Below are 13,315 nucleotides of genomic sequence, written 5' to 3' on the forward strand. Positions count from 1 at the left end.
TTGCATATACAGATACACCATTTAATATTTATTATAGACATTTTATATACATTACTTTTCAACAGTTGTTTTGCTATGTGGTACAATCTTTAAAATCTGTTGATTCGTAGTAAATCAAAAACCTTACAAAACTCATCAAACTGATCGGAACTTTTGGAAGACTAGAAAAAATACTTTATTGTAGTATTAATCATGCATTACACAAAAAAAAGGTATTTTGTTACACCATAAACTGCATTGTTTTCTTTAAAATCGATGAACAGATTGGGGAAGAACGACCAAACCGAAAATTTTGTATAAATACAAGCTATTCCACTCCCAAAAAAATTAAAATGGTGTCATTTTTTTAGCCTACTCATCCTCGTGTCTTTTCAAACACATTTGAAGTTTTCTTATGCGGAACAACAGGAGCTATCTGGACCTGTTTTAGCGATCATCGATTTATATTATGAGGAGGGAAAAAACGACAACACTGAGACATTTCTCAAAATAGCTTTTATGTCCACAGAAGAAACAAAGTCATACAGGTTTGTAAAGACATGAGGGTGAGATTATGACATTATTATTTTTTTTTCTCCTGACTTGAAAAAGTTTTGAGGTGAATTTAAACCCAGGTTCCAGCCAACTATCAAACTGTATGTTTAAAAAGCTTTTATATGAACCTAAAAACGTTAATTACCTGTTCCGTTTGGTTAGCAACAGCCCAATCTTTTACTTACCATCGAAGGATAAGACTATCCACACAAACTGAAAATAAATAAGCCAATAACGTTCGAATCTCTAACCTGTGATACTTAAACTCATTTTACAGCAAGGTGTACAGAAACATCACATAGTGACAGGATGCTGCAGTTTATTTGTAGATTCCTAAAAGCTCTCGGGGCACCACGCGCTGTGCCTCTACTAGCTTACAGTCTCTCCGTTATGTGATGATAAAACAACGTTAAAGCAATGTAGTTTGCAATGTAGAGAGCACTCATCCAGGGCTTCCATCCCGAGACACAAGACCTTCATGAAGGACCACCGCGTAAAATGGAGGGCTTGAGTGGGATTATAGTCCCTTTAAAAAATGTGATTTTCAGCGGTTTTATGACAGTCTTTATTTATATAAAATTGATTATAAAAACTATACTTTTTTTACACAAAGAAATGAGACAAACGCTAAAGGTATGAAGGTTGACCGAGTCTAACTGTATTTGTTTGCACGCTACATTAGGGTGAGGAGGGCGACTGAGATTAGGGTCTGGTTTATGGCTCGGCAGGGCGGGAATCAGTTCCTCTGGTGCCCGGATGATGGTCGGTGACAATCTACTGATGGATGAACATGATAACCACTCCATGGTCACTGAAACATACCTACAGGACACATTATCAGCTCAGTTCAAAACCAGTCGATAGGCTACAAACACTGGTTTCACTCCAGCTTTGACTTACAGTAAATTACAGTTACTTTTTTTCTTTTTTTGAGGAAACAAAAAGAAGATTAAAACTGATTGAGCACTCCACACTGGCATCGCAAAAAACGGCACGTCCCCCTCTTGGCACCTGGTATTTTGTGTATGGTGTGAGTCTGACAGCGAAGGTGGAAGCCACTTCAATGTAGTGTGAGAAATGCTACTCTTGTTACACAAGGCAGTGAAGCAGTCCTTTCTTTCACTCGGTCTTTACGTATGCGTTAATTCGGACGTGCTTTTATACAAACACTTTGGCCAGGGCATCGGCTCCAGCGCTTCCTATGTATGCCTTAGATGGGTGGAAGGCAACGTCGTATATGGCCTCGTCCGACTTTTTCCTGTGAGCGGTAACCTCCTGTACACACGTCTTACTGTCCAGGTTCCACAAGCGGATGGAACTATCGTGACCTGTGTTAGATGAAGAAGAGGCATTAAGTTTATACTTAAAGAGAGAGAGAGTTCAGCACAAAACTTAAATTCTGTCATTTTTGCTAGACCTCCATGACTCATATAATGAAAGTTTCATCGTATGGAAAAGAGCAGCTTGGACATTCTACTAAAGATCTCCTTGTGGCAAGGGCTTGGCAATGATGTGAGCATGAGCTATATCTTTAAGAGTGACAAAATATTACCAACAAATATTATGATGTAGTCAAGAAGACTAACTGTATAACTTACATAAATGGTAAAGTAGAAGGAAAAGTGAGCAGCGTTGAAACAGTGAGCTGAAGAAAAAAAAAAACACTTACTTCCTGACATCAAGTAGATGCCATTTGGATCAATAGCCAGACTAGTAACAGCATCCAAGTGAGCCACCATTGCATGGATGGCTTTACCTTAAAAAGACAGACAGAAGGAAGGTGATGAATAACAGACAGATTTTTAAATAACTAAATAAACTAAATAAGAATATAAAAAAGCACATGGTTGCATCATTTATTAATATAATAATAGTAACAATAATAACTCAAACAAATATTTGAGGTAAGATTTTTTTTAATCAAAGAAATTAATATTTTCATTTAGCCAAGATGCACTAAATTGATCAAAAGTCTATAATGTTACAAAAGCTTTCCGTTTCAAATAAATGCTGTTCTTTTTTTAAACGTTCTATTCAAAGAATCCAGAGAAAAAAAAATGGATCATGGTTTCCACAAAAATAATAAGCAATACTGTTTTTAACTGATAATATTAGGAAATGTTTCTTGAGCACCAAATCAGCATGACATGTGACACTGAAGACTGGAAGAATGATGCTGAAAATTCAGCTTTGCCATATTAGTTACAAGTTACATATTAAAATGAATAAGTAAAACAGAAAAGTTATTATAAAATCACATGATTACATTTTTCACTGTATTTTTGATCAAATAATGCAGCCTTGCTGAGAACCCAAACTTTTGTGTAACAGTACAGTAGTGTACATATTAGGGTATTTTACAATAATACAAAACACACTGACCTGATTTATTATCAAAGAATTTGATGTGTCTATCCTCGTGAGCGGTGACTGTGATTGGCAGGGTGGGGTGGGTGACTACTTTATTAATGTGATTCCCAAAAGGAATAGCTACAACAAAGCAGAAGAAAGTAAACACCACAAATCCAATTCTCACACTTAATTAATTGAATGACTGAACTATATATACACATTATATCATATCTACGCAAATGTACTTTGTTTTGTTATGAACATATATGAAGAATGTACCACTCTCTCCCTGTGCGGCGAACACCATGACGGGCTGTGATGTCTCCAGATCGTAAACGACAGCATCTCCCGTGTTATAGGACGCCACCATATGAGCTGGATCACACCCATTAAAATCAATCGACGTGGGAACGCCATGATCTGAAAGACAGGAAACGAAGAAAATTAGTTGCCAACCCTTCAATCGATTATTGAACGCCACATAGAAGACGCATTGCGCTCACCTCTGTCAGAGTTAAAGGTGCTGAGACACGGGGACTTCTCCTGAGGGTTCCACAGCTTGATCGTCCCATCAGCTGAACAGGAGAGCAGCCGGTTTTTGATTCCACTGTAAGCCAATCCCCACACTCCGTCACTGTGACCCAACAACGTTCCAGCCAACACGCTGGGCTCTGAGTGAAAACAGAGTACATATCTGAACCACACATAGAGAAGATACTGGCGATCAGGCAGGTTTCTTGCTTTTAAGTTCTATCAAAAGGAAACCGTGGTTTTATCTTCTCACCATATGTGTCATAAGGGTCTACGTTAGAGCTGGGGATGTTCCACCACTGTATTGTTGAATCGATTCCACCACTAAAACACTGCTCACCACTCGAGGTCACAGCCAAAGAGAGCACAGGCCCACTGCAGAAACAGAAACAACAGGTTCAGAGGGTTTGATATCTAATTGGTAGATTCAGCAGTTTACATCATTGTTGATACAGGGGGCCCTAAAAAGTGATTAGAGGCACTTCAAATTGTAAAAATGTCAATGCTTGTCAAGGCAAAAACATCAAACCATGTGGTATTTTAGTAATATATATTTGTAATATTAATTTATTTTTAGGAAAATAGCACAAGTACTCATTTTAAGAAAAAATAAGTTATTTATTAAAATAATATATCTTTCTTTAATATAATAAAGTTATTTAATGTTATAAGATTTATATTAATTAAATAAAAAGATAGCTCAAGTACTCTTTTTAAGTTTTTAAAGTCTTAAGTCTTAAGTCTGTTCAACATGAACAAAACATGTTGTCGTTGTCAAACATTAGTGGAACTGTGGGAACTGACTTCTCACACCCACTAAAAACCACCTTGAGACCAACTGGTTAAAAGCAAGAGCAAAATGACTAATTCTGAGAAAAGCCACTCTGATTTGGATTTTGTGCCTAATGCAATGACACTCACTTAAATGTTGCCAAAAACGTTTTCCAAATACTTACTGTGGGCCATGTAGTTGCATAAATTCAAGTACACAGCCAGTGGGATTATTATAGGGCTTACCCCGACTACAGATTTTTCTAGTCGACTAGTAGTAGGACACAAAACCATTATGAGCATTTAATATATATAGGTGTAATACAGCCTATTCCGCATTCAAGGACAGGACAGAGATCTCAGAGTGTAAATTTCATTCACCCTCACTTGAGACACTCACTATCCAGTTCCAAACGACAGCAAAGACTGAGGAGACAATTGTAAAGAAGAGCTTCATGACATGGGTTTAAAGGTGAAGTAAGCGATTTCTGAGAAAAGCTGTTGAAAGTGTATACACTCATGATGGGGGGAGTAGAGAGAGTGAGCAAGAGGGAAATTTGTAGAAAGACTGTAGAAAGAGAGATGGCTTACAGACATTACAAAAGAGAATGGTCAGAGGAATGTCAAAAAGAAGGGTTATGATCAGGCAAGAGCTTTAGAACCCGCGTTAATATTTAAACACTAGAGACTTAAACGGGAAGGCCTGAAAACAGATGGCGAGGTTTCGTTGTTTCTGTACCATACATGAGTAACATTGCTTTTACTGTGCTTCACAAAACCAAGATATGCTGTTATTGTAATGTTAGCTATATTAACAGCACAGTTTTGGTCTGGAGCTGGTGTGCTGCTCCCTGCTGGTGACTACAAATGGACACTTGCTTGTATAAACTCTTGTGTTCTGTGTTGTTCGTCATCTTTGCTTTATTTTTCGCGAAGCATTATTTTGCTTCACTTCAGCTATAAAGAGGAGAGACATCCTCGCATTGCATGTTCGTGCACTTTGGGGGCACAGCAATAAAGGGAGGGCTGTGATTGCTTTGGTTGATTTCAAATATCAAGTTTCTCAGAAGTCACTTACTGTATCTTTTAAGGTGCACTCAGTCATTTTTTGTTTACATCACATTACCAGCCCTGTCATCCAACTGACCAACTACTAATATTACTAACCATAATGAGGACAAATGCAGGGACTTCAAGCACTCACTCAACCGCTGACAACAGACAACAGTGTAATGCAGCAGCCAGCTGTGTTCCACCAACAACACTTGAAAAATCATTGGGACTGAATCCAAAAATGTCCTTTTTATTGATGTGGTGGTAGGACAGCAAAAAACACACAAACGTCAGAAATTAACAAGCATCCACACCAGTAGGTGTCAGTATAGAGTAGAAGAGCACTGGGACAAATAAGAGCAAGAGAAATGTAAACAAAATTGTACTGAATGCACCTTTGAATAGCTAACTTCACTATGCTCATGTTGTGGAGAATTAGTAATGAATCACGCCACCATCTCATGAATGGGCTTGGCAGAGGTCAGGGGAACACTAAATGCACAGAATCATCCATACTGTCACAAATCTTTGACCCTACAATTTAAGTCAATGTCATTAAATCAATACTTACACATGTCCTCTAAATGTGTATATGGGCTCCACATCAAAAGAGGCACTTCTGCAAAGCAAGATAAAACTTTGTTTAGCGGTTTGTTCGGGAACATTAATGGAAAAAACACAACATGATAAAATCAACGTGCTCCTTGAGGAATCATTTTTAAGATCAAAACCAATCCCAAGTCGACATGTGCCAATATACGGTAATACGACATATCACGATAATAAGCATGTTATTGTTATCGTAGGCACTTCAAAATGCCGTGAATAATTATTTATTACCAACAGATTTTTAGAATACTTTTTCATCAACCGGTTAAAATGTACAAGAAGTGTGTGTGTGCTGCGTCAGAGACGTGCACACTGACGTAAACAACACTAACACGCATGAGTAGCATGGCGGAAAGAGTGAAGGAGACACGCTGAAAGAAAATGCACATTCACTCTCTCATCAGCAGATGGCGTTGACGGAACAGCCGAAATGTAGCAGATACACCAATAACCTGCCGTAAACAAAGCTGCTGCGCTACTTTCTGTTTCTGAACAGTGTTTAAATGTTTCAAACAGCCATTCAGATGTTTGTATTCTCAATGGCGTTTATCACAAAACAAAATACTTAAATAAAGACAAACATTTTTACATTTTAATATGGACTACAACATGCCCTAGTTATAGATCGAAAATGTTCTGATTCTTTACTATTGTTCGGTAACACTTTAAATATTAGTTAAACTGATGATGAAAAATACTTCTAATGCATTTTATTAATCTAAGTTATGTTAGTTTCAACAAAACCTGAGCTAACATGAACTAACAATTAGCAGTTGTAAATTCTTTAAACTAACGTTATCAAAGAATTATTACTTTGAAAAAGTTAGTTAAAAATACACTTCTGTAACAATTATAGCTATTGCTTATTGTTAATGTTAGTTAATGCATCAACTAACTTTAATTAGACCTTATTTTAAATTGTTACCTATTGGTCTTTATAATTCTTTTGCATCTATTTGAAACGTTTGTTTACTTTTTATTTTGTGTATTGTTTTAATGTAGTTCTTTCTGTTAAAAGAAAAAAAGTTTTTACTTTTCTTGCAACTTATTTGTAATACCGTGATAATACCGTATGCCGTGATAAAAGCTTCAGCAATTATCACAGCATGAAAATGTTATACTGTCGCATGCCTAATCCCAGGACATCCCTTTCCTTGAAAAGCCACAGTGAGAACTTACTTTTTGGCAGGAACGGTCTTCTGGAGGTTCCACAGTTTGAGGGTGTGGTCTTCTGAGACTGTGACCAACACCGGTTCCACAGGATGGAAGGCCAGGGCCCGCACTCCATCAAAGTGGCTTCGCAGGGTATATTTGGGATTCCATGTCTTCCTGAATGCATCCTTATTGGCTGGCAACTAAAAATAGAGGGTGGGGGAGGGGCCGTTGCAGAGGCATTTTAACAACTGTGAAATGAAACCTGAAAATTGCAGGTTGACTGGCTGCGAGGCATTAGGATAGTTGTCCTATTTGAGCACACAGCAAACCACACCAGCGTGGACAAGTAACCTTTATCCAGAATGAAACTAATATAGTACATGACATTTGAGTAAACATGACGGGCTGTTTTTATATAACTGTTAACTGACGGTTAACACAATACAGACTGCATTTAAAAATTGAACAGGGAAAAGACCTTGGTTTTTTTTTTTTTTTTTTAAGTAGAGGCTATAATTTATTAATGCCAGAATAGAATAGAGGAGCAGTCTGTGACATACTTACATCATAGCTGTATTCAGCCTCATCATTGGACACAGTCAGATCTGCGAGGTCTCCCAGGCCCAGCACACTTTCCAACATGTCATCAGAGCCCATGATAAAGGACTTGCCCCCAGCAGGCGTGAATGGCAGAGGCTCAGCTAAGAATAGGAAAGAGAAGGGCCCAGTAAACAAGGTGCCACACCTTGGAGTAAAAAACAGGGCATAAGCTATAGACATACACCAGCAGTTCAACACCAAAACAACTCTGTGGTATATAACACAATATTAATGTATTATAACACAAAATTAAACAAAGTAGAGTGAATAATACGAGTTGGATCAATTAAAATTTTAGCTTTAATTTGACACCAGCCTCTGGTACCTCAGGACGGTATTCCAAAAAGCAGGTTGTGTGACATATGGGTATGTTACGAATAAGTAAATGGATAACCTCAATATTCGCTTTCAAAAACTGAGGTAAGTTTCAGGGAAAACAAGTAAATCGCCAAAGTAACTTATTCTCTTCTTTGCACACACACTTTATTTTACTCTCCACTTAGACTTGGCAGATCTGGATTCAAAAGGTTTTTTTATGTAACAGGACATTTTCTATACTATATTTCTATAATAGAAATACATCTCACCTTGCAACAAATATGGAAGCAAAATGACTAAACTTATAAAGCCATAATGTCTTTGCAAGCACAGACTGTTTTTAGTTCAATCAAGCTTTCTTTTTTAATTTATACATTTTGCATTAAACAAACAATATAATTCTTATAATTTTTTTCATTTTCATATATATATATATATATATGAAACAATATAAACAATATAATTCTTATTTTTTTCATTTTCATATATATATATATATATATATATATATATATGAAAATGAAAAAAAATAAGAATTATATTGTTTATATTGTTTCATATATATATATATATATATATATATATATATATATATATGAAAATAAGAATTATATTGTTTGTTTAATGCAAAATGCATAAGTTAAAAAAGAAAGATTTATTGAACTAAAAACAGTATATACTATATATATATATAGTGCCTTTGTATTTAAAAAAATATAATGTATTCTGATATTCTTTAAAAAACACAATAATATGTAAGTGCATACATATTGTGTATTTATGATTTTTAATGCAATTAATTATATAAGTCAGAAATAATCAAAATAATAACGTAGCACATTTATGGTAATAAATGTCTTCAATTCAGGGTGACACACACACTTATACTTCTTTACCAAAAATACATGTCCTATTTATGGTTACATTTACATAATCTTTAGTTAAGAAGTGGGTCAGAAAAGACAGAAGAGAGTAAGACAGAAAGAGGCAGAGATAAAGAAAGCAGAAGGGTGTGGGACGGATGTAATGGGCTGATGTGTTTGACCCAGCTGGCTCTGGTCGGAGCAGTGAGAGGATCTCTTGTGTTGGAAGCTGTCAGGAATGCTGATGCAGCAACAGGCCTAATTAAGATTCCACCGCAGGGCCAGCGCGTGCCACAAAGCACATACAAAAGACACGCATGCACATGTTCACACAAAAAATGTAATTATTTACCATTTCTTTGTATAAAAATAAAATAAAACTACATGCAGTATTTCAGAGCAGCTCATCTCCATATTTTAAAAGTGGATGGTGATTTTTACTAATTAAGTACCATCTCTCGTGCTCTACATTTCTAGTCTTCTGGACCCATATTAGGGCTGAGTGATTAATTATTTGGTTTTGGCTTCCAACGATTATGAAAAGTTAATCGAGGTAAAACGATTATTGTGCTGCTGCAGCATTCTGTCCAGAGCACTTTCCTTTCCTTCACAGTGGTGCACTTTTGCTCCTCTCTAAATGCCCAAACTTAACATCCAAATCAGCCAAATAAGTGAGTATTGCAAAATGCAGACTATTGTTTCTAAACTGTGGGACGTGTTTGATATTAAAGGGGTCCTATAATTCCCTTTTCACAAGATTTAAAATAAGTCTCTTATGTCCCCAGAGTGTGTGAGTGAAGTTAGCTCAAAATACACCACAGATATTTATTATAGCATGTTAAAATTGAGCAAAAACACGCAGTTTTTGTGTGTCCCTTTAAATGCAAATGAGCTGCTGCTCCCGGCACAGAGGATGGAGCTTCAAGAGCTCGTGTGTGTTAGCAGCTCCGAATACCTCACACAGACACACACTGAATATTTCAAAAACTTGTAGCCTTTTATGTTCGAACCGGAGTCGGACAAAAATGTTAGTTATCTTCTAGTCATTGATTAGCATATTCTGCCATGATAATCTATAAATCGCGTTCCCAGGGGCGGGGTTTATGTAAATTTTAGGGTTGGTGATGTCACTAACCCGTGAAGAAGCTCATTTTAATCCCTACCAGCCGTTTGTAGTAGTCCTTAAAAAGCGATTTCTGTAAAAGAAAATATCTCCCCTTGCTTTGAACTTTGAGCGTTGTAACTTTGCAGATGTTGTTTATGCTCAAACAGCAACATTACACACTAACTAAAGTTAAAGTGAAATCATAATCAACTACCCCTACTGTTCCCCAGGTGTCTTTCTGTGTGTGCGCTCCAAGTCAGAGCCGAACGCCGATAAGCACTTGGGCTTTGGATACGTGCCTGAACGTGTACAGAGATGGCTGAGATATATCTAACTGCAGAACCACACGTCACAGCAGTCTGAGGACAACAGCACCAGGCCAACAGGATCAGACCTGAAGTTAGGGTGGTCCTGACGATCACGTACCCCGCCCCAACCACTAAACCTACCCTTAATGACGCTATAAGCTCCACCCCAACACCGGTGTGAGACTGCTGGCCTGGCACTGCTGTTCTCAGACTGCTGTGACGCATGGTTCTGTGGATTCTGCAGTTGGTTTTTATTGTGATGGCCCGGGGCCAACGTAAAAGTCACTCTGGACAGTTGAAGCAACTGTCACTTGTCTGATCTGCTGCATCACGAAGGTTTATCATTTGCACATGTTTTTAAGCCTTGCCAATTTAAGTATTGAAGTGCATGAAGATGCAAAAGAGAATTCAAATGGATAGTGTGAGAAGTTTTGTGTGTGCACACATCCAAAGTGTCTCAGACAGTGTGCAAATGCTGAATTGAGCTCTCTTTCACGTCTTCTTGCGCTTTAATGGACATAGAAAAAAAAAATCATAATATGAAGTGTGTCTCTTCAGAAAATTTGGACTAACCTGATTAATTCATTAGGATTAGTTTTACGATCAGAAATGGAGAACATTGCGCATGGTACATTTTTCGTTTTTAGCCGACAAAGTTTAAATCCCATCTGGCTAGCGCGTCCCATAATGTTTATGCATTAGACAGTAGATGGAGAGCAGACGGTCTTTTGTGACTGTTTGAATGCATTTGACCACATGAGTGTTCACACTACGAAAGCTATCCGGTCGAATGCATTTCGACTACCTCTGGAAGTGGTCGAAAGTGTACACATGTATTGACTCGGATCATCCACCTGTGATCCGATCGACCAAAATGCATCTTAATACCAGGTGTAAACAGGGCCTTTATGTTCGTTTTGGATTGTTTCAGTATAAATCACCATTCACTTTCACTTTATGGAAAAGAGCTGTGTGAAACTCTCCCTAACATCGCTCTGTTTCATGGGATACAAAAAAAACAAAACAAAAAACAGGGCTGGAACAACATGAGGGCGAGTAAATGACAACAAAATGTTCTTGTTTGGGTGAACTAGTCCTTTAGTTGCAGGCCTTATTTTAACCCTACACAATAACAGACCTAAGGTCATTATTCAATCATCACACTCAAATCTTTTAAGAATCTCAAGTGACGTGCCCTATTTTCATCATGATTAATGATAATAAAATCGACTATTTGAGTTTGGCGAGTATTATTTTACCCCACTCTGTGCCGTCTCCTGAACTCCGAGCCTCCCCGGCACCTTCTCCATCCTCTGCATTCACCAAGAAGTCAAACTCCTTCAGTGCCTCCTCTGTGTCGGGGTCATCCGGCAAGTCAGAAGCCAAACCTTCATTTCCTACCTGGAAAAGTAGTCAAGTTATAGGCTATATTACATAGACAATCTATACTGAGGAAGATTAGTTTGAGATCATTGTATCATTCATGCCAATTACCACTAAAGCTGTTGCACACCTTAATTTTATGTTTTTTTATTCTGCGTTTATCGCTCCTGTCAGGCACGTCCTCCATTATGTCACCCTCTTCATATTCCTCTTCATCACTATCGTCAGCATTTTCTAAAAAATTAAATGTCTCCAGAACCTCTGGATTCCTGTTGAACCAAAAGCATCAAGAGAAATGTTGAAATTTTTCTTTTAACTGTTTATATTCATCTTCCAGTTGAATCGGACCAAATAAATCAAGAAAAATCTGTACCTTTTCATATCTTGTCCCTTTCTTTTGGCTGGAGACTCTCCTCCATTGAGAATTTGCTCTAGGTTCTTGGTTTCCACAGAACCGTTTTGCTCAGAGCCGGACAGCCCCAGTAACGACCGAACTCTCTGCGACCGAACGTCCAGTATTGTGTCCGTATAACCTACTTCCTGAAGATATCTTGAAAAGATAGATGTGTAAAGAGATTCAGAACACAGCTCAGACATTCAGGTGATAGAAATAGTCCATGAACTTTCTTAGCAGGACTAATACTAATACTGTCACACCCACAGAGGAAGTGTCATTCACAAAAACATAATGACTCAAGGCTAACTTACTGTCTGAGGAGTTGCCTGCCCTGTTTCCACGTTAACTGGCTGTTCTGAGGTATAGCAGAGACCTCTGTTTCTTTGGTATCTTCTTTAAGAACAACAAAAAAAACCCACATCAGTGAACCTTGAACAAAATCTATACACAGACATTCACAGTAGCATTCAAAAATTTAGGGGAAGTACTTTTGAAAGGTAGTGTATATACACATTTTCAAAAGTATGTTGAATCCTCTTACCTGATTCAAAGCTAGGCATTTTTACTTCACCTTGATTTAGTTCTGTCCCATATTTTAATTTATGGTATTTTGCTCTGGTAATGGAAGAAATAATTTTTGTTAAAATACAAAAAAATATATATTTTTATGAATACATTTACAAATGACATTAATTTTTTAAGAAATAATACATTAAAAATAATAAAAATAATGGTAACACTTTTTAATAAGGTTTCATTAGTTAACATGAACTAATAATGAAATGCTCTTCTACAGCATTTATTAATATTTGTTAATGTTAATTTCAACATTTACTAATACATTATTAAAATTAAAAGTTGTATTTGTTAACATTAATTAAAGCACTGTAAAGTAACATGAACAAACAAAGAACAGCTGGATTTTTATTAACTAACGTTAACAAAGATTACAGATACAGATTACAAATACACTAACAAATGTTTTGCTCATGGTTAGTTCATGTTAGTTAAAACATTAATGTTAACAAATGAAATGTTTTCAAAAAAATAAACAAAAATGCAATGTAAAAAACAAAACAAAAAAACATTACAAACCTTTCTTGCTTTAATGCATATTCTAACATTTTTATTCTTCTAACAAGGTCATTCTTTAAATTTTCTTGACCCTTTCTTTCTCCTTGGAGGAACGCTATTCGGGCCTGGAAGACAAAAGCAGGTCATGAAGACATGTGACAAGTTAAACCAGTGTTTATATATTTTAGCTGAGTTGTCAGCTTGTGAATTGTATGTAATGAGCAAGAAAGACTTGGCACTGAAACAATATACATGTAGACTA

General features: G+C 36.8%; 1 protein-coding gene across 1 annotated transcript in view; it reads right to left on the reverse strand.

The window, feature by feature from the left end:
- The window catches only part of strn3 (striatin, calmodulin binding protein 3), a 25,641-nt gene continuing 12,326 nt past the window's right edge, over positions 1 to 13,315 (reverse strand). The window contains exons 2-16 of the mRNA XM_081347704.1: positions 13,075 to 13,178; positions 12,521 to 12,594; positions 12,291 to 12,372; positions 11,956 to 12,132; positions 11,713 to 11,851; positions 11,459 to 11,600; positions 7,570 to 7,706; positions 7,030 to 7,205; positions 5,813 to 5,860; positions 3,671 to 3,792; positions 3,390 to 3,557; positions 3,166 to 3,306; positions 2,917 to 3,024; positions 2,204 to 2,290; positions 1 to 1,862 (exon numbers count right to left, since the gene is read on the reverse strand). Coding sequence (XP_081203830.1) covers positions 1,693 to 1,862; positions 2,204 to 2,290; positions 2,917 to 3,024; positions 3,166 to 3,306; positions 3,390 to 3,557; positions 3,671 to 3,792; positions 5,813 to 5,860; positions 7,030 to 7,205; positions 7,570 to 7,706; positions 11,459 to 11,600; positions 11,713 to 11,851; positions 11,956 to 12,132; positions 12,291 to 12,372; positions 12,521 to 12,594; positions 13,075 to 13,178 — 1,875 coding nt within the window. The 3' untranslated portion in view covers positions 1 to 1,692. The remainder of the gene's footprint in view (positions 1,863 to 2,203; positions 2,291 to 2,916; positions 3,025 to 3,165; positions 3,307 to 3,389; positions 3,558 to 3,670; positions 3,793 to 5,812; positions 5,861 to 7,029; positions 7,206 to 7,569; positions 7,707 to 11,458; positions 11,601 to 11,712; positions 11,852 to 11,955; positions 12,133 to 12,290; positions 12,373 to 12,520; positions 12,595 to 13,074; positions 13,179 to 13,315) is intronic.

This window comes from Scardinius erythrophthalmus, assembly GCF_964197995.2.
Source record: "Scardinius erythrophthalmus genome assembly, chromosome: 19".
In the NCBI taxonomy this organism is placed as follows: Eukaryota; Metazoa; Chordata; class Actinopteri; order Cypriniformes; family Leuciscidae; genus Scardinius; species Scardinius erythrophthalmus.